At 41.7% G+C, this 20008-nt stretch overlaps 1 protein-coding gene across 1 annotated transcript; it reads right to left on the bottom strand.

Moving 5' to 3' along the window:
• Nucleotides 1–1375: 1375 nt before the first annotated feature.
• KCNS3 (potassium voltage-gated channel modifier subfamily S member 3) lies at nucleotides 1376–19716 on the bottom strand. Its single transcript, XM_040993932.1, has 2 exons — nucleotides 19645–19716; nucleotides 1376–3382 (listed from the first exon to the last, which is right to left on the bottom strand). Exon 2 carries the CDS (start codon nucleotides 3330–3332, stop codon nucleotides 1857–1859), a length of 1476 nt encoding a protein of 491 aa, XP_040849866.1. The 5' UTR covers nucleotides 3333–3382; nucleotides 19645–19716; the 3' UTR covers nucleotides 1376–1856.
• Between the last annotated feature and the right edge of the window lie 292 nt (nucleotides 19717–20008).

Below are 20008 nucleotides of genomic sequence, written 5' to 3'. Positions count from 1 at the left end.
TGTGACTCCCAGTCCGGGCAAAGCTAAGTTCCTGGGTGGGGTTGACACATACACCTGCATGTGATGAACCCTCCAGATGAGTAAGGGACCACACAGTCAGTTGTGTCCTCTCGCTCTCAGACTGAAGGAACATTAAGACTGATGAGGCACACAGCCAGCATCCTCTGACAACCTGCAGACAGTGGAGTCCATCTTATCAGCATAAAACGTCAGGCCATCCAGCCATGAGGCTCTGCCATTGAAAGAGCACAGCAGAACAGGCGCAAAGCCAGCCTGAAAGCATGAGGCCATCACCCACATCCCCAAAATTAAGGCGTGAGTTAAGCTCTCTCCACATAAGAGAGAACTGCTCTGTCACTGCTCCAAAAATGATTATCCATGTCTTCCTTCACTGGGAGGAATTACTACATAAGACACTGCCATTACCATCTGCACAACACACTGTGGCAGCCAACATTTTCAAGTGCTATGGAGGTGACAATTTTCACTCCCATGGACACAGTGAATCACATTGGTGGGTTTGCACAGCAGCTCTCTCCTCCACTCACTGAATGTGCCTCTGTCCCTCTGGCAAGGCCAGTTTACTCTATTTGGTGCAATTTTCAGATGATGAAGATATCCTATCAGAAGAAACTATTATAAAATTCAAAATAGGAAAGTATCAAAAATTTCATAGGAAAAAATATAAAATTTTGAAAATATATTTATTTTGGCAGGAGAAGTCTTAAATCTGGGGCAAACATGGTATCATAAGAGGTTAATCCTTCACCTGTGGTATGGCATCCCATATGAGAACCAGTTTGTGTTCTAGATACTCCACTTCTGATTCAGCCCCCTGCATATGACCCAGGAAAACAGCAGTGGATACTCCAAGGCCTTGGACCCCAGTATCCATGTGGAAGACCCAGAATAAGCTACTTGCCTCTGGCTTCAGATCAGCTCATCTCCAGCCACTGTGACCATTTGGGAGATAAACCAGTGAATGAAAGATCTCTCTGTCTCTACCTCTCTTTCTGTAAATCTGCCTTTTATATAAAAATAAATAAATCTTATTTTAATTTAAAAAGTCTTAATCCCACCTACTTTTTCATAATACATATTTTCCATGAACTTTTAGAAGTCCCTAAACACATCCATTTATGCTGGACAGTACAACTTATACTGGACAGTACAAGTCCTTCTATTTTCCGGCCAGGTCCACCACCAAGTCCTGACCAAACGCATTGTTCTACCACAGCCGTATACATGAAACTGTACAAGAACCAGCATAAAATCAGAACTCTTGATACTCCAAAAGGAACATTTCTAATCTAAGTCAATTATGAATATATTGAAATAGACTTAACCAATATAAAAACACACAACCAAGACATTCTCCATACTCAACTAGGAAGTTTATTAGGTTCCTAATTTCCATGTCGAGAACTTGAACATGGATTTACATGCATGGTCTCGTTTTGTGAATCATACATGCATGTAGTCTTCTGCCAGCTGGGCCTTTGACTCTACCTGTCCGTAGTTTACAGTTAGCTCAATGTGAGTAATGACAAACAAAGAATGACACATAAGCCACAGCAACAAACCCCATCCAAGAGCATGTACCATTTTTTTTTCCCAAAAACCATATCACAACTCTCTCTTGTAAAAAATAAATTTCAGCACAAGGCATTTAATTGATCTCACTGAGAAAAATAAAGATAACTCTATCATTTCGGAATTCAGCAATGAATGTCCAACTATGGCTGAAAGGTACACCCTGAGAATTAAATGATTTTTAACGAACCCATTAAGGTTTATAAAGCTGTGTTAACCTAATGTTGGGAAGGGACAAGAGATACAGGCACAAACATCCCTGCTCATTTTGCTGTGCAATTCTCCAAGGATGCGGTGTTGTAAATGTCCTCATTGTCTTCGATGCTTGAAGCGTCTGTAGAGTCAGGATCGCTCACCACGATGCCCACGGAAGACAGACTGGTGATGAATGTGTGCACCCGCTGTGCATAAAGATCCCTAATGTTAAAGTAAGGTAGTTCTGGACACTTCTCTGGTGGGTCCTCACTGCACTGATCCACATCAATGTCCTTCTGCTTCTGGTAGTACTTGGAAAACTTGTTGAAGATGATGGTGATAGGCAGGGCCACTACCAAGATGCCACAGATGATGCATGTGCTGGCAATGAGCTTTCCAGCCAAGGTGACTGGGTGGGTGTCTCCATAGCCCACGGTGGTCATGCTGATGGTGGCCCACCACCAGCAGATGGGAATGCTGGAAAGGCTGGATGAATGGTCATCTTTCTCCACAGAGTAGATAAGCACAGAGAAGATTGAGATGCCCACAGACAGGAAGAGAAGCAGCAGCCCCACTTCATGGTAGCTGTGTCTGAGCGTGGCACCCAGAGACCGCAGGCCTACAGAGTGCCGGGCAAGCTTGAGAATTCGGAAAATCCGCATCAGCCGAAGGATCTGGACCACCTTGCCCATGTTCTCGATGTCCTCGCTCTCTTCCTCCTTGGTGTCTACTGCCAACGTGGCGTAGAAGGGGATAATGGAGACAAAGTCTATTATGTTCAAAGGGTTCTTCCAGAATTTCTTCTGACAGGGAGCAACGACCAGCCGGATGGCGAGCTCCCCAGTGAACCAAGCAATACAAGCAATCTCCACACCTTCCAGAACCGGGTCATCCACCTCCCCGTCCTCATTTTGGAACTCCGACATGCTGTGGACACACATGGCCACAATGGAGGCCAGCACCACACTCAAAGAGGAGATGGCAATCAGCTTGGCAGAAAGACAGTATGCTGGGTTCTCCATTCGGATCCAGATTTTCTTCCGAAGTTGGCCAAATCGCAGCCGGTCAAACTTCTCCAGCTCTTTCTCAAAGAGAGACGACTCTTCAAAGGAGGTGTCGGTACTCACATCGTTGCTTTTCTGGTCCCAGTCTTTCTCATGGCTCTCCTCCTTGCGCTCCTGGTAGCGGTTGCTGCAGCACGAATCAATGAAGAGCTCATTGATGCCCCAGTACTCAATCTCCTGGCAGAAGGAGAACACGCACAGCTCCTCCATCACATGCAGCTTCCCCGTGTAATAAAAGTTCAACACATATCTGAACAGTGAGGGGTTACGATCGAAATAGTACTCTTTATCAGCCACGCTGTAGTCATCGCACAGCTCCAGGATGGCCTCTTCGGAGTGACACATGAGCAGCCTCCCCAAGCGAGTGTGAGGGAAGCGCAGGAGTGTGCTCTGGTCAACAGATTGCTTAAAGCCCCCAACATTCAAGTTGACAAGTTCCTCCTCTGATCCAGGGCGATGGAAAAACTCACCAAACACCATGGTGGGTCCGGAAGGCAGAGGGACGGGACGTGAGGAAGGTCACACTGCACCTGCAGGGAGCACAAGATGGTTATTAGTGTTCTGTGCCAGCCTGCTGGGTCAGGCATATTTTCATTCTGCTCTTTCCAGGGTGACAGGCTTGGGAAAAGAAAGCAGGAAAGCTATAAATATGAATAATGTTGATGAGAAGAAAATCAACACAAAATAGGTTTAAAAATAATTTGGACTTGTGTATCTGGTTTTTTGGTTTTTTTTAAGACTGCAATAATCATGAGACTCAAATTCCTACTTATCTGTTTATTAAGCATATAAAATTTACCTCTTACCTTTGCACTGCCCCAATAAAACCATGCATTTCAGATCACTCACACAATATAAGCATCTCGAGAGCCCTGGCTAGTGAGGCTGTCCCTGAGTGGGATGCGTAGCTCAGACATGACACCAGCAGCTTCTGTCTTGCCACTCAGCTCTGCCTGTCATCAAGACGGCCAAGGCACCCGCAGAAACGGCTCTCTCACCCACTCTGTGTACCATTGCCAAGGCACACACTCCCACTTCTGATCGAGCTCACCACTTACACAGGACAAAGGCTTCCCCTCTGCACCAGTGCACAACTGCTTGAAGAGAGAGCTCTATTCCCTGTGTTTGGTCAGGGACAATCCAGATGCTATAATTATACCCCCGTCCTTAAGTACCCTACATCTTAAAGATAGTATTACACTCACCGGATGGTATTTCAGGTACATTGCCTGGGAAAGAAACTGGCTTGGGGAAACCTTTCTAACTTCATGGCACTATCAGATTCCCAACAGAAACACATTCCTCTCCCACCTTTTTCCTCCCTTTACCATCAGTCTCCATTATAGCCCTACTCTATGATTCTCTCTCCATGGAGAACCTACCCCAGCCAAGCACACAGCCTGTTTTCCTTCAACATTAACCAGGATGTGCTGGATCCATTTCTCAGAGTGAAAATATCAGGCTTCAACCATCACCCAACACAATGACGCTTCCTCAGAGAGAGGGCCCAGACACCAAAAAGAGCAGGAGACTCTCAGATTCAGATACCACTGCACACTATTACAGTGTCTTGCTCACGTTTTATTGTTTAATCCCCCCAGCACTGTCAGGCAGGCACACAGGAAAGAATACTCAGAGAGAATGTGCTCAAGAACACACAACAGGCAAATGCCAGAGCCAACTTTTAAACTCAGATGAATAATCCCCAAAGTCTATGTTCTCTACTCCCCATCCTTGTTCTCTCCGTTGGTGGGATCCAGTAATCCAAGGCAGAAAGGGAGATTCTATGTGAGAGTTAAGCAACTGGGATTCCTGAGAACAGAGCAGTGACCCCTGGCTTCCCAGCACAGCGGCATACAACTGGAATCCCAAATAGAAGGATGAAAGGGCTTTCCTGACAGAGGGCGTCAGAGAGCTGACAGCAGGCACACTATGAAGAGCTTCATACTTCCATGTGGATCTGCATCTTTCACCATAAGCAAGGCCATTAAAGTTCTTATCAACAACTGGACCTGCTTGTAATCGTGACTGGGACTCAGAAAGGCTCTGTTAAGACTTCCCACCATGTGATGGCATAGCCTGTAGCCCTTCCCACCTGCCACTGCCATGCTCTCAGACTTCCCAGCTTTCAGAATCATCGGCAAAATAAACTTCTTTCCCTCATAAAATACAAAAGAAAAGATAGAGACATCACTGACAACGGGGGGGGGGGAGGTGGCTCTTAGGAGGGAAAAATCAGGGTCAAGGACACAAGATGGCAACAAAATGGGTCATGATTCAAGTGCACAGAGCTGCCTAATATGCAGAGGAAGGGACAAACTCAAGAGAAGTTTACAGAGTGGAAGTGACTTACTGGAAAAAAGGGATAGGATACAGAAAAGTCAAAGGGAAGATGCAAGCTGCATAACTGGATGGGCAGCAACATATTTTTCCCCGAATGCCTATAGAAAGCAAGATCATTTTTCCTTTAGAACTGCAGAAACCAAAGACTGCCAGCAAGAAAAGACTCCCCTCTGCAAAGAATATACCAAAGGTCACAGCCTTGAAACATAGCCTACTGCAACGTGCCCCAGGAGGAAATCTGCGACCACAGAGAATACACATCTGCTCCTGAGACATCAAAACTGAATGTGCCATATTCCCTGAAGCCAGAGACCACAGCACGGCTTGATGTTCCATCTAACAGACCAGCTGATCTCGTCAAAGGACTTGATATTCCCTCTTGGCATGCTATTTTGGGGTAGATATCTTCTTGGAAGAGCCTAAATCCGAGCTCTAACTTGGTCCAAATATCTGTGGAATTCCAGATCTCTGCAATCAAGCTCATGGCTTGTGGCAAACAGAGCAGGAGAATGTTCCAAGGAATGAGTTTAACTAAGCTTGTGTTAAGACTTTAATGGAAGTTATTCTCTGGGGGATTATTGTCCATCTCCACGCGAGGCTCGGGACCCAAAGCAACAGAAGGTCAGCATCTGTCTCTGTGAACCCATTTGCCTATGATGTCGCACAATTATGGGGTGAGTGACCTCCGTCCAGCTTCTCGGCAGTAACTCCCATGAAGAACATGGTTACCGCCCAGCCCATCAGTCCTCTCCCTTTGCCCTGCTTGCATTCGATTCACTCTGCACTGGAAGAGAACCTGTTATGAGGTCAATGCATTCCATAAAGTATAATCATAAAGGCAACACGTAATATCGGACTTCTCATTGTGAGGCATTCAGATGAGAGACAAAGAAATCACCCCTGTCTGGATCTGACCTATGCTGCCTCTCGGATTCATCAACGTGCACAGCCCGCGCCTCGGTGATGGTTTCCTGTGTCTACCCCATAGCAGCCAGCTGAACTGGGGAGGAATGAGCTCCCACCTTTACAAGTGCTGTCCGCAGAGTCCCTGCCAGTGGCAAGCACTCCTTGTATCATTTGTTCCTCATTCCTACACTGGGACTGGCACATGAGGAAGAGGGAGCTGAAGGGATGAGTGGGCATTTCAAACATAGGAGTTGGATGCAGAGGCCTGTGCCTGGCTCCCGTGCCAAGCTCAGCACTCTCCATTCCACAGCATTACTCAGCTGACCTACACAAAGTCACATAAAGAAGACAAGAGGCCCGACATTATTATTTTCCACATTCCTATATTCCAGCAAGCATTTATTTCATATCCTTCCATTTACACCTTTCAAAACAGTTACTGGATCAAAGATCTATCTACATATGCTTGTATATTTATAGTTTATATATACAGGAGTATGTATACTTAAAAATGTTCCTGGAGGGGGCAGGCTTTTGAAACAGTAGAGTTAAGATGACATTTGGGACACCCACATCCCATACTGGAGTACCTGGATTCAAGTCCCAGCTTCCTCCTAGCGCATATCCTGGGAGCAATGGGAGATGGCCTTGTCCACATGGGAAATCCTGGTGGGGCTTGATCCAGCCCTGGCTATTGCAAACACCTGGGGAGGGAGAGTGGCACAGCACATGGGAGATCTCTCTCTCTAACCTTGAAAAACTACATTTTAAATGATTTTTTTTTAATTTCAAATATTCATGGAAAATGGAATGAAAAGATAAGCTTATTTTGGTACAAGAAACTTGGCAGTCTATGCATAGTTTTCTCATAATCCCTGTTTTCATAAACTTTTTGAAGACCTGAGGAGAAAACTGCTTATTATGAAAAAATTTGCATGGAATTTAACATTTTTTGCATCAAAATAACTTTTAGTTCCATTTTCCCATAAATTGTGCGGAGTACCCTCATATAGTATGATGAAAAAGATTTCTCAGTTTAGTTAAGCAGGAGGTAAAAAGCAAGCTGGAGGCCATTGGCTAAAGCAAATTACCCAAGGCTAAATTCTGCCTGTACTCACACATACATAAAAGTATATGTGTGTGCATACTCGGCTGGGTATATATCTTTTTTATATGAAAAATAACCAAAAGAATGAATAAAAATCTATTTAAATGATTTTCAGTATAGAAAAAAAAATTAGACAACAGTACCAAAAAGCAGGACTGGGAGTCAGATAAATGCCTTCCATAATTCTTTTTAAAAATGTGTATTCACCCATTTTGTACTGTTAATAACTGAGTGCCATAGATTGGATAAGTTATAAAGTGGGGAGGTTCTAGTCCAAGGTCAATGGCACACACCTTGTTGTGGCCTTCCTGCCAGAGTCCCCAGGTTACACAAGGCATCCCACGACAAGAGATGGGAACGAATGTCACGTATGTGTGCTCTGCTCTCTCTCCCTGTCCTTGGAAGGCCATGAGAATTCAACAGTGTGGGCTCCACCTTCATGGCAGCCTCTAATCCCAAATCACTTCCCAACGTCTTTACCTCCAAACACAAAACTAGCTCACGTCTCTGCCGCTTGAGAATCTCACAGTGGTGTTTCATTTTAGCACACGAGGCCTTGGTGGACACAGTCAAACCATACCCAAAGCAGAGCAATGAAATAAAAATTCAAAACGCTGTCCCTAAAACTTAAATTTCAGTGTGTATCAGTGGGTGGCTTCACCTCAGGGACATATCAAGGTATTTTAAAACATAATTGCTTAGGATATTATTCATTTATCTGAAAGGCAGAGTCGTGGTGCAGACAGAGATCTGCCATCTACTTGTTCACTCTCTAAATAAACCACAATGACTCCAGGAGGAAGTCAGGAATCTAGAACTCACTCTGATCGCCTATATGGGTGCCAGGGACCAAGCATTTCAGCCAACTCCTGCTGCTTTCCCAGGTGCTTCAGTAAGCAGCAACAGGATCAGAAGTGGAGCAGCTGGGACTCAGGCAGGTACCCACATGAGATACCAGCATCACAGATATTGGCTTAACCCACTGTGACATATGCTGGACCCAAAAACACCAGTTGACTGTATAAGCCTAGTAGTACATATTTTAGGCAAAAAAAAAAAAATTATAAAAATCTTAAAAGTATTTTCAAGAATCATACAGTATAATTATTCTGAGACTCTTACATACACACAAGATAAAGGAAATAATAAACTGATACATTATTGTTATTAAGAACCCTAAGATTTGGGGTACAAAAGAGAAGACACAATAGAAAGACCAAAAGTAAAAACCCAGTAATCCTAAATTGAACATGTGGTTTATTTTTTGTTAGAAGGCAATTGTACTCCCCAGCTCCATTCACTTAACAGGCCTGGAAGAAGTGCAAGGTAGCCAGCACCACGAACAGCACCATATTGACCCTCCAGAATCATTGCACTCGCTCTCACACCTCTGGCAGTGCTAATAGCTGAAAGCTCTCAGCTGAATCCCTCTTTGGGAATTTCCCTCAGTCAAGGTCACAGTCCCTTCTCAGGGCAGCCCACAGCAGGTATCTTGCCTAGTAGAAGAGAATAAAGACCCAGCTTCCAGACAGCCATGATGCTGCCACAGGTTAAGCAGGTGTTTTGGACACCAGCATCCCATATCACATAATGGGATGCCTGATTCAAGCCCCAGCTTTCAGATTTCCAACGTTCAGGATCAGCTTCTCACTGATGAACTTGGGAGGAAAGAGAAGCTTGCAATGAACTGAAACTGGAGTTGGAATTCATACTATTTTATATAAGAAATACACTGGTCTTTTGGAGGGTGCTATAGTACCAATTCATTATTGCACAATGTGGGGAAAAACTCAAGCATTTATTCCGCTCTCCTGCATAAATGATGCTCTAGTAAAACTATGGAGTAGTCAATGACAGAACATTGTTTTTTAATCAAATTCCAATAACTTAATTGAAAGGTTAAGCTACAAAATACTAAGATTCAAAACTCAAGTAAGAATAGGAGCAGGAGCTGAGGGCAATGAATTGAGCCACCACTTGGAATGTCTGCCTGAAATCAAGCCCCCCCCCCCCTACCTTCAGATTCCAGCATCCTAGTACTATACCAGGAGGCAGCAGGTGATGGCTCCAGGATCCTGGAACACCTGCCAGAAGGCTCGGCTCCTGAGTTAGACCTGATCTAGCCCTGGTTATGTCAACATCTGATGAGTGAACAAGCAGATAGACCATCACCCTGCCTTTGAAATGGATAAAAATAAATAACCATCTTTTTAAAAGAAAGTGAATAAAAATAATAACTAGGAAATAATAACTAAATATTAATAGCACATAAAATAAAATTTAACCTAAAAATTGTTACTAGAGACAAATGTTTCGTAGTGATAAAAAGGGTCCATCAAAATGCTTAAGGATTTTACACACATATCTAGCATTAGAACTTAAACGATGTCTGCCACAGAAACTGACAGAGCTCAAGGGTGAATAAACAATTCAACAATAAAAGCTCAAGGCTTCAACATCACACTTCCAACAATGGAACAATCGTTCCATTTGACAGAAAAGTCAATATCATAAACCAAAAAATCAGACAGACATGTACAGCACACTTCACTCAACAAGAGCAGAATACATCTCTTTCCAGATACTCAGGAAAAAACCTCCAGTACAGATTATGCTATATCATAAAATAAAGTCTCCACAAACCTAAGACTGGCACAAGGATGCCCACCAGTCAAAATCATACAAAAGTTGGCATCAGCAAGTAGAGGAAAGCTAGAATTTCAAAATATGTGGAAATCAATTCAGTTTCCTAAATAACCAGAGATTCAAGGAGAAATTTTAAAAATATTTTGAGATGAACAATCCTATAAATGCTGCCACAGCACTGCTTGGAAGAACATGCATAGCAGAAAACTTAGAGAAGTAAATGCTTAAAACTGGTGATCTAAACTTCTACCCTTACAAACCAGAAAAAGAAAAAAAATGAAACTACACCCAAAGTAAAACAGGAAATTAAAAACAATGTAGTAGAAATGAATACAATTGGAAAGAATCAAAACAAAACAAAACATCAAAAAAGCCATAAATCATTTACCCAAAAAGGTTAACAAAATTGACAAATCTTTAGCTACAGTGACCAAGATTAAACAGGAGACCCACATGAGCAGCATAAGGAGCAACAAAGAAGATACTACTCTTAACCTTGCAGAAATAAGAATAATTTCATCAACTATAACTCAAGGGGCTATTTGAAGCAGACCAATCGCTGGAAAGATGCAACCTATACAGCTGCAAGAGGAAAAGAAAACCGAATAAACCTATAACAAGATACTGAATTTAAAATATTTTTACCTTCACACATACAGCTCAGGGCCATTGTAACAGCTTCACTAGTGACTGTATTGAACATTTAAAGAAGAATTAACACCATCCTCCACAAATCTTTCCAAAACATAGAAGTATGCTTCCCAGCTCATTCTGAAAAAATATGATGCCAGCCCAGAAAAATACAACCCAAGAACACTACAAATCAATAATCCTTATGAATTAACTTCATCAAAATGTAAAATATTTGTTCTTAAAGAGCATTATCAAGCCAAAGAAAAATTATAAGAAAATTAAATAACTCACAAACTGGGAGAAAATATTTGCAAGTCACATATGTAATAAGGATTTATTATCCAGAATAGAGAACTCTTTCAACTCAACAATAAAAAGGAAAATAATCAGTGTGAAACTGAACAAATGATTTTGACAGATACCTCACGAAAGATACAGAAACAGCTAAAAGGAAAAAGCAGTGAATTCAATCAAGCATTAAGGAGATATAAATAAAAATCACAGTAAGAGGCTATTTTTATACCACTATAATGGATATAGTCTAAAGGCAATAATAATGCAAATATTATAATACAAATGCTGGCAAGGGTGTGATGAATTAGGAACCCTTGTGCATTTTAAGTGGCAATGTAAAGCAATGTAGCTATTTTGGAAAACGATTTAGACAAGTTTCTCAAAAATTTAAATATAGAGTATCAAATAACCTGGAAATGCCACTTCTAAGCATTGTTCCAAGAGATGTAACAATGTACTCAAACAAAACATTTCGTTAATATTCACGGCAGCATGACTCATGATAGCCAGAACGAAAGATAACCCAAATGCCCCTGGATTCATGAGCGGAGAAGTTAACTGTGCAAGTCCATAAAAGAGATTATTACCTGGCAATAAAAGCAAATAAGGACTGATACACACTTCCAAATAGGGCAGCCTTGGCAATATTATACCAATGAAAGAAGCCAGAACCCATAAAAGGCCATATACATGAAAATGCCATATATATTCCGTTTATATTAAACAGCCATAATAGACAAAGCCAGAGAGACAGAGAGCAGGTCAGGGACTGCCAGGGGTTAAGCAAGGGGAAATGGGGATCACTAATGACTATTGGTTTCTTTCAGAAGTGATAAAAATTCTAGAATTAGATGCTTACATAGTCTGATGATTAAACAAAATTCCATGAAATTAAATACCTTAGAGGTAAATTCTATTCTATATAAAGTATATCAAAAATTATTAAATGAGTTGATGGTTAATAAATGAAGTCATTGCAGAAATAAGATCTCATCATTTTATAACTCTTAATGAAAAATAGAACTGAGCTGATTCCCCCATAGCTCCTAAACCTCCGATGAAAGCTGTTTACACAACAAATTGGAAAATCTAAAAGAAATGGATAGATTTCCAACAAACACAATCACATTAGATTGAGTCATAATGACAAAGGAAACAAAACATCAATAACTGACGCAGACATAGAGATCGAATCAGTAAGAAAGACCCTCCCAAAAACACAAGCCCAGGACCAGATGCCAAAACGCATAAGGAGTCCTAACAACAATCTTAAACAACAAAAACAAAACTAGAGACATCAAAATACCAGACTTCAAACTTACTACAGGGCAGCTGTGATCAAAACAGCCTGGTTCAGATCAATGGACTGGAAAAGAAAACCTAAAATTAACTCACATGTCTTCAGCCAACTAATTCATGACAAGCGAACTGAAATCAATCCAGAGAGAAAGAACAGTCTCTTCAACAAATTGTGCTGGTAAAATTGGAACTACATGTGTGGAAATATGGAACAAGATCCCATTCCACACCTTATATACAAAAAAAAAAAAAACCCTACTTGAAACAGATCAAGGATCTAAATCTACAACGAGATACCATCAAATTACTAGGGGAAAACAAAGGAGAAACTATGCAAGACGTGGAAATAAGCAAAGACTCCTAGGTGGAAAAGACCCCAGGAGCATACTCAATTAAAGCAAAAACAACACAAGGATGTTTCAACAAGCTAAGAAACTTCTGCACTACAAAGGAAACCAACAACACAGCAAAGAGGCAGCCAATAAGAAGGAAAACATTTTCAAATTACTATCCAGGATATAAAAAAAAACTTGAAGAAATTCAATAATAAGACAGTAAAGAAATGGGGAAAAGGCATGGATTGGCAATTTTCAAAGGATGAAATACAAATGGCCAAGAGATATAAAAGATGTTCAGGTTCACTAGCCATCAAATAAATACAAGTGAAAATTACAATGGGATTTCGCCTCACCCCAGTCAGAACAGTTACCATTCAAAAATCAAAAGCCAATAAACGCTGGCTAGGACTGGCGGTGCAGCGGGGAGGCACTCTAACTCCCTTTTGATGGGAATGTAAACTAGTACGATCATTACTGAGGACAGTTTGGAGATTCTTCAAGTATGTGGAAATAAATCTACCATATGATCCAACCAACCCTAACCTGAGAATCTACCCAAACGAAATGAAATGAGCACGAGAGGATTATTTGTACACCCGCGTCTAATGCAGCTCAATTCACCATAGCTAAGATACAGAATCAACCCACATGCTCATCAACAGACACTATTAAAGCAAATGCTAAATACTATTCAGCCACAAAAAAAAAAAGAATGAAAGCTTGTCTTGCACTAAAATTGAAGCAACTGAAAATCGTTATGCTTATTACAATAAGTCAGTCTCAAAAACACAAATATCATATTTTCTCTGATATTATGGCAGCTAAAATAGAACACACAAGCATGTAGGACTGAAATGGTCACTTGGGGTAGGATGGCTGTTTTCAGCCTAAGTTAATGCACAAGTGCAAATATGGTTTTGTGGTCTTTTTACTTTTTGCTTGCTGAATATTATGATTAGTGGCACATTAAATTTGTGAATATAAAATGATCTAAATTACAATGCTGCGAATATTGTTCAAGAGAAGGAAGAGGAAGAGATATTGGTGGGAAGCCAAAGAGTAAGCAAAGTGTGATCATCTTCTTGAACTATATATATGGAATGAATAAAATGTATATAGGTAGAAATTTTTAAATTATTTAAAAAAACAAATTAAAAAATTTTAAAAACAAAAGCTGTTGGAAAATGCCATACCATGGAAACCACAAGGATAAAGACGTGAACGCACTAAGAAAGCCCATTGCATCCCAGCAGCAATAAATCACACGGCCCTTGACAGGAGCACTCACACTGACGATTCTACGGTATCGCAGCCAAAACTAGAAACTAACCTTAATTTGATTGAGCCTCTGGATCTTTCGGCTCTACCAAATTTAATGAAAATAACACAAGTATCTCAAAGCAACATTCCAAAAGCACAATGATGGTGCAATCAGCAAAATTCAGGCTATGGAAAACTAAACCAGACAAATGACAAGAGATTGAGAGTCCTATCAGACAGATCCAAGGCATGGGCTTCCTACAGCTTTCAATGTTAAGGCAAATGAACACACACATATATACATATGTGGATATATTATATATGCTTTTTAAGATATATATAGATATACGTACATATAGACATATATATCTATATACATATGTATCTATACATATATATAATAGAGGGGTTATATATGAAATATACATATGTATATATGTATATATATATTTGTTCAGAATACCTGAATACCAACTATACACATGATAATATAAAATAACCATTGATCATTGATTTTTCATTGCCTTGATGGCATATTACAATTATTTTCTTAAATAAAGACATGTTGGCAACAGCACAGTGACATATCAGGCTAATTTTCCACCTGCAAGCACCAGCATCCATGGTTCCAATTCATACCCCACTTGCTTCACTTTCAATTCAGCTCTCTGCTTATGGTCTGAGAAAGCAGCAGAGGATGGCTGAGGGCCTTGAGTCCCTGTACTCACATGGGAAGCTGTTGAATTCCATCTGGGTACCGAAGAAAGTGCGGATGAATCATATTTGGAAGGGAAGGGCAGTGAGGCACAGCCATCTAGCAGTTCAGCCCAGCAGAAAGATGCAGCTGCCCTCGGATCACTCTTGTTAACTTTGCTCCAGACCTAGTTACGAGGGGGTTCTGGGGGACAGCCCAGGGCCAACTCTGGCTCCTTACTCCGCATTCCAGCAGCTCAGCTCTGCCAACGCAGTCAACTGGAGAGTGAACCAGCAGACAGAAGGCTTCTCTCTCCATCTCTCCTTATTTCTCTGTAAAAATCTACCCTACTAACAAAAAAATAAATGTCTTTAATAAAAATTTTTAAAAACCTCCTTTTCCAGAAAACTAGTCATGTACTATATATCATTTTAGCCAACATTGGATTGCATATGTCACAGTGGTTCCAGAAGGCTGTAACAGAGCAGAAAATTCCCTACCATCTAGTGATGATAGAGCAATCACTACATCATCACACATTGCTGATGGTTTGGGATGTTACCAGTGTAAGCAAGCCTACTCTATTGCCAGACATTGAAAAGTAAAACACATACAATTAAAAAGAGTACATAATGTGTGATAATGACAAATACACAACTATGTTGCTGGATTTTACCATGCATATGTTTTATTATTTTTAAATGTACTCCTCCTACTTATAAAAAGGAAGGCTTGGTCCCAGAGCAATAGTCTACTAAATAAATCCTTGCCTTGATGCGCCAGGATCCCATATGGTTACTGATCAATATCCCAAATGTTCCACTTCCCTTACAACTCCCTGCTTATGGCCTGAGAAAGCAGTAGAGGATGGCGCAAAGCCTTGGGACCCAGCACCCACATGGGAGACCCAGAAGAGGCTCCTCGCTCCTGGTTTCGGATTGGCTCAGCTCCAGCTGTTGCGGCTGCTTCAGGAGTGAACCATTGGATGGAAGATCTTCTTCTGTGTCTCTCCTTCTCTCTGTATATCCGCCTTTCCAATAAAAATAAATAAATCTTTAAAAATGTTAAAAAAAAAAACAGTGGAAGAAGGTAGAAACTGGCAGTTTTAATATGCACATTCATTAGCCACCTTTATTGAAGAATGCTACCCCTTCTGTAGAGTTATTGGCATTAGTATGCTAAGAACACATGGAGTCTCAAGTCAGACACATCTGTGTGTACAAAGGCACTTGGCCACAAAGTGGACGGACCAACTGCTATTTCTGTTCTCTTCCTAAAGTACAGCTTGGGCACCCTGTATTGATTTACTGCCTTCTATCAACCCCAATCATTCACAGTGAGAAAACCATAGATACTTTGTGCTGCCTTGTACCACTTGGTTTTTGTAAGATTGAAAAGAAAGAAAAATATGTCAAAAGCTCAAAATATCCCCTGGCAATTTAAGCTGGGAAAAAAAAAACCTACAGTGATTCACTCCTCTCCAGGTAGCACCCTATAAACCCTCTCAAAGCCATTAACCTCTTATTCACCTCTTCTTCAGTCCCCTTTCTGTTCCTCTGGCTTCCTGCCACTCAAACTCACTTTATAAATCTCAAATCTATTCTTCACACATACATGTGCACGGCTGTCTTTCATAATACTGCGGGGCTTTACAAAACTAACAAAATTAAAATAATGAAAGCCAACTTTTCTTTTTAACCAGACAGAATCACTTTCTACAATAAACTCCAAACAAGTACATAAAATCTAGATACTTTTCCTCTTCCCATTTGTCAAAATATCTACATTAGTCTTTTCATAAAAGAAAAAAAATGGGTATTTTCAACAGTAGTATCACCATTTTGAAAAACAGACTGTTCATAATTTTATTTCACTCTGTTAAGCATAAAAGAAAAAGTCATTCAGGTCTTTAAAAAGGATATGTCCTAATAAATTCAATTTTTGCCCATGCTATTTGAGAAAAAAAATCAAATAAGACCAAGTGACGTAAACAGAACTGAAAATCCTAAATCATCCACACCAATTTTATAACACAGGGGTAGGAAATTTTTTTATATGCCAAGGGTCATCTGAACATTTGTAACATCAAAATTATCTGCAGGATTGGCACCATGGTGTAGCAAGTTAAGCTTCCATAGGTGTTGCCCACATCCCATTTGGATACTGGTTCAAGTCCCAATATCTTTACTTCTAATCTAGCTCCCCGTTAATGGCATGAGAAGGCAACAGAGCAGGCCACCAGTTCCTGGACCCCTGCACTCACATGAGAGATCTGGAAAAGCTCCAGGTTCCTGGCCTCAAACCAATTCACCTCCAGTCATTTGAGAAGCAACCCAGCAAACAGAAAATTCTTTCTTTCTCTCTCGCTCTCTCTCTGTCTCTTCGTGTGTCTGTGTGTGTGTGTATGTGTATGTTTCTTTCTCTGTGACTCTGCCTTTCAAATAAAAATACATTTGTAAAAGAATTAACCTGCTACAAAGACTTCTTGGAAAAAACCCCAAGAACAGGCAATCAAAACAAAAATAAACAAACGGGAAAGAAAATTCAGAGTGAGCCATCAGCACAGTGAAGAGGCAGTCGACAGAATGGGAAAATATCTGAAAGCCAGGCAACTGATAGAGGATTAACGCACAGGATATATAAAGACCTCAAGAAATTCAACAGTGAAAAAAAAAAGAAACACTGTTAAGAAATGAGCAAAGGACATGAACAGGCATTTCTGAAAGGATTAAATTCAAATGGCCAACAAACATATGAAAAAAAAAATGCTTGATACACTAGTCATTTGGGAAATGTAAATAAAAACCACAATGAAATTTTACCTCACCCCAGTTAGGATGGCTATCACTCAAAATAATAATAATGATGATCATTTCTGTCAAGGATGTGGTGGGGAAAAAAGGTACTCTAATCCACTGTTTGTGGGAATGTGAATAGTGAAACCATTCTGAAAGTTCTACCATATGACCCTCCAATTGCACCTCTGGGAATTGATCTAGAAAAGCAAAATCAGCATATGAGAGAGTTATCGGTAGCCCCATGTTCACAGTAGCTCAGTTTGTAATGGCTGAGAAATAATCAATCCAGATGCCCACCTACAGATGGTTGAATAAAAAAAATGTGGTAGGTATACACTCTAGAATATTACTCAGCTACGAAGAGTTAAGTCTTGTCTTCTGCAACAAAACAGATGCAACTGGAAACCAAATATCCTATTTTCTCTGATCTGTGATAATTAACATGGGCTTCATAAAGAATTTAATCAATAGGTGGGAGGGTGACATCCTGGGATTTCATTATTGTGTACAGCAATTGTTTACACTCCTAAGCAATAGTAGCTTTTTTGCTATCTTTTGTTTGTTTGCTTGCCTTCATTACTGTTGTTGCAATATCACTCTGTCCGGATTTGAAAATGAAAATGCTGAATTTGGGTCCCGTGAATCAGGCTTTTCACAGCAGCTGGCACAGTGCAGTTCTGAGAAGCAAGTAGTTGATACTGAGGCTTGTCGGATGATATGGCCAGAGCCGCAGCACAGGACAAAGCACTTTCAAAATCCCCTGGATTTGTGTCTTTGCTCCCAGGGGTCAGCACAGCCTGGAGTTCTATGTCTATCATATATCATGTTAGAATACAGTTTGCTTTGCATCCACAGTTCCTGAATTCTCCTTCCTTGCTCAAAGCAGGTTATAGAAAGTCATCTTCCCCAAGTTTATCTCTTAGATCTGGTCATGAAGAAATTCTCTGCCCCAACCTTGCCCTGTGACACCCTCCTCCCTCTGGAGAAGCCCTATCCTCCAGCCTGGAGGAAAGAGTAAGGAACAACGATGAAGCAGACAGGCCCTGCCAACTTGATCACCCAGCCAGCTTATTAGCAATTAGGAACATTATGCAATTAAACGTCCATCAAAACTTAGAAGGGAAATCCTCATCTCCTCTCCCTCCCTTCACCCTATCCACCCCTTCACCAGTCTCCTTGGTGATACCCCTTCAAACAGAGCAGAAAGTGCTTCCCTGGGTTCCAAGAGCCACTCAAGAAAGCTAGGAGAGGCTGTGGGGACCCCGTTCCTAGCCAGATGGTCAGAAACACAGGTAAAGCAATACAGGGCTCATGGGAAGTATCCACTGGGGGTACCACAGAAGCTTTGCCAGCCAACCCTTCAACTACAAGACCTGAAGCTATCTAGGGAGACAAAGTCAGAACTGGATTAAATTTTAGAAGACACCCAGCCAGGGTCTGCTGTTACAGAGCTGGCTGGCTGCTGTGCAGGGGAATGCCATGGGCAATGATCTGTGCCAGAGTAGATGAAGAGAAATAGAGTCTGAGCTTGTATGCAGAACTGCGTCAAATTGATAGCTTGCCCTTTTCTATTTCCCCTACTCTGCTCAGCTTGTCACACAGCCCTCTGTGTGCACCTTCGCTGTAGTGCCTACGACCAGGTAGCCTAATGGGTTCTACAGTTCTCCCTCCTCCCCACGAGTCTAACCATGGCTCACTGCAGGCTCTGCCCTCCTCCAAGGAAGGGATACGCACCAGTCCCTGACAGCTACAGCCCCCAGGCTTAAGTGCTTACCTGGAAGCAGAGGCCCAGGAGACATGCATAACCCAGTGATCCAGGAGAACCTGGGAAGGCTGATAATTAAGTGGCATATCTCAGGTGCAATTAGAGCTGAGCCAGAATGTTTTAAACTGTGTGGCTTACACAAAAATGGGCCACTGGAGCAACTACTTTGATACAACCTACACAGTGTGTGACCTGAGCCAGATCCATCAATTTCAGATTTGTGGTGCCCACAATAAGCCAAGCTGACTCCAATAAACATAAGCAGAGTCGTGTCACAGTAACCATGACGCCTCTTCAAGTCTGAGTCATATCAGATACCACAGTGATGATTTCAGTCCAGTGTACTCCACTTCCAATCCAGCTCCCTGCTAATGTGCCTGGGAAATGGAGTGAAAGATAGCCCAAACACTTGAGTCTCTGCCATCAAAGTAGGGGGACCCAAATGGAGTTCTGGCCTGCCTATCATGGCCACGTGGAGGGTGACCCAGCCATGACCACTTAAGAGAGTAAACTAGTAGATCAAAGATCTCTTTCTCTTCATCTTTCCCTAATCTGGCATTCTGCCTTTCGTGCACATCAAATCAAATCAATCAGCAGGATCTGAAGGGGAGAGATCCCCCTCTGTTTCCCCAGTCTCTCCCTGGGATCTGGCCTGCATTTACACAGAAGGCTGACTCAGACAGAAGTGATGGAAGAGCCCATGCTTACCCTTGCGTTGGTGATATTACACACTCTGTCCGCATCCTGCCCAGTGGGAAGTCCATTGTCATCCGAAAAGCTCCGCCCTTCTTCCCCTGCTAGAATGTAGTATGCACGTCGGCATTGGGAAGCCAAAACGAAGGCAAGAATTCTGTTCTCTGGTTCTAGAAGCCAAAACGCGAGCTGGAAGGTCACTGCCACCTGTAGATAAAACCACCAAATTGTAAATCCAGGGATGAGACACACCCACACCGTGCAGCTCAGACCCAGATGACTGCACTTCAGACCCCGATCTTAGGACCTTGTCTAACTCCCAGGAACCAAGGCAAGGGGTGCAGAGGGAGGGGTCTTTCCTCCCTTCCAAACCATCACT

This window comes from Ochotona curzoniae, unplaced genomic scaffold (genome assembly GCF_017591425.1).
Source record: "Ochotona curzoniae isolate NIBS_2020 unplaced genomic scaffold, NIBS_Ocur_1.0 contig_883, whole genome shotgun sequence".
NCBI lineage: Eukaryota > Metazoa > Chordata > Mammalia > Lagomorpha > Ochotonidae > Ochotona > Ochotona curzoniae.
The sequence above is the reverse complement of the archived record's forward strand: the minus strand, read 5'-3'. Positions and strand labels throughout refer to the sequence as shown.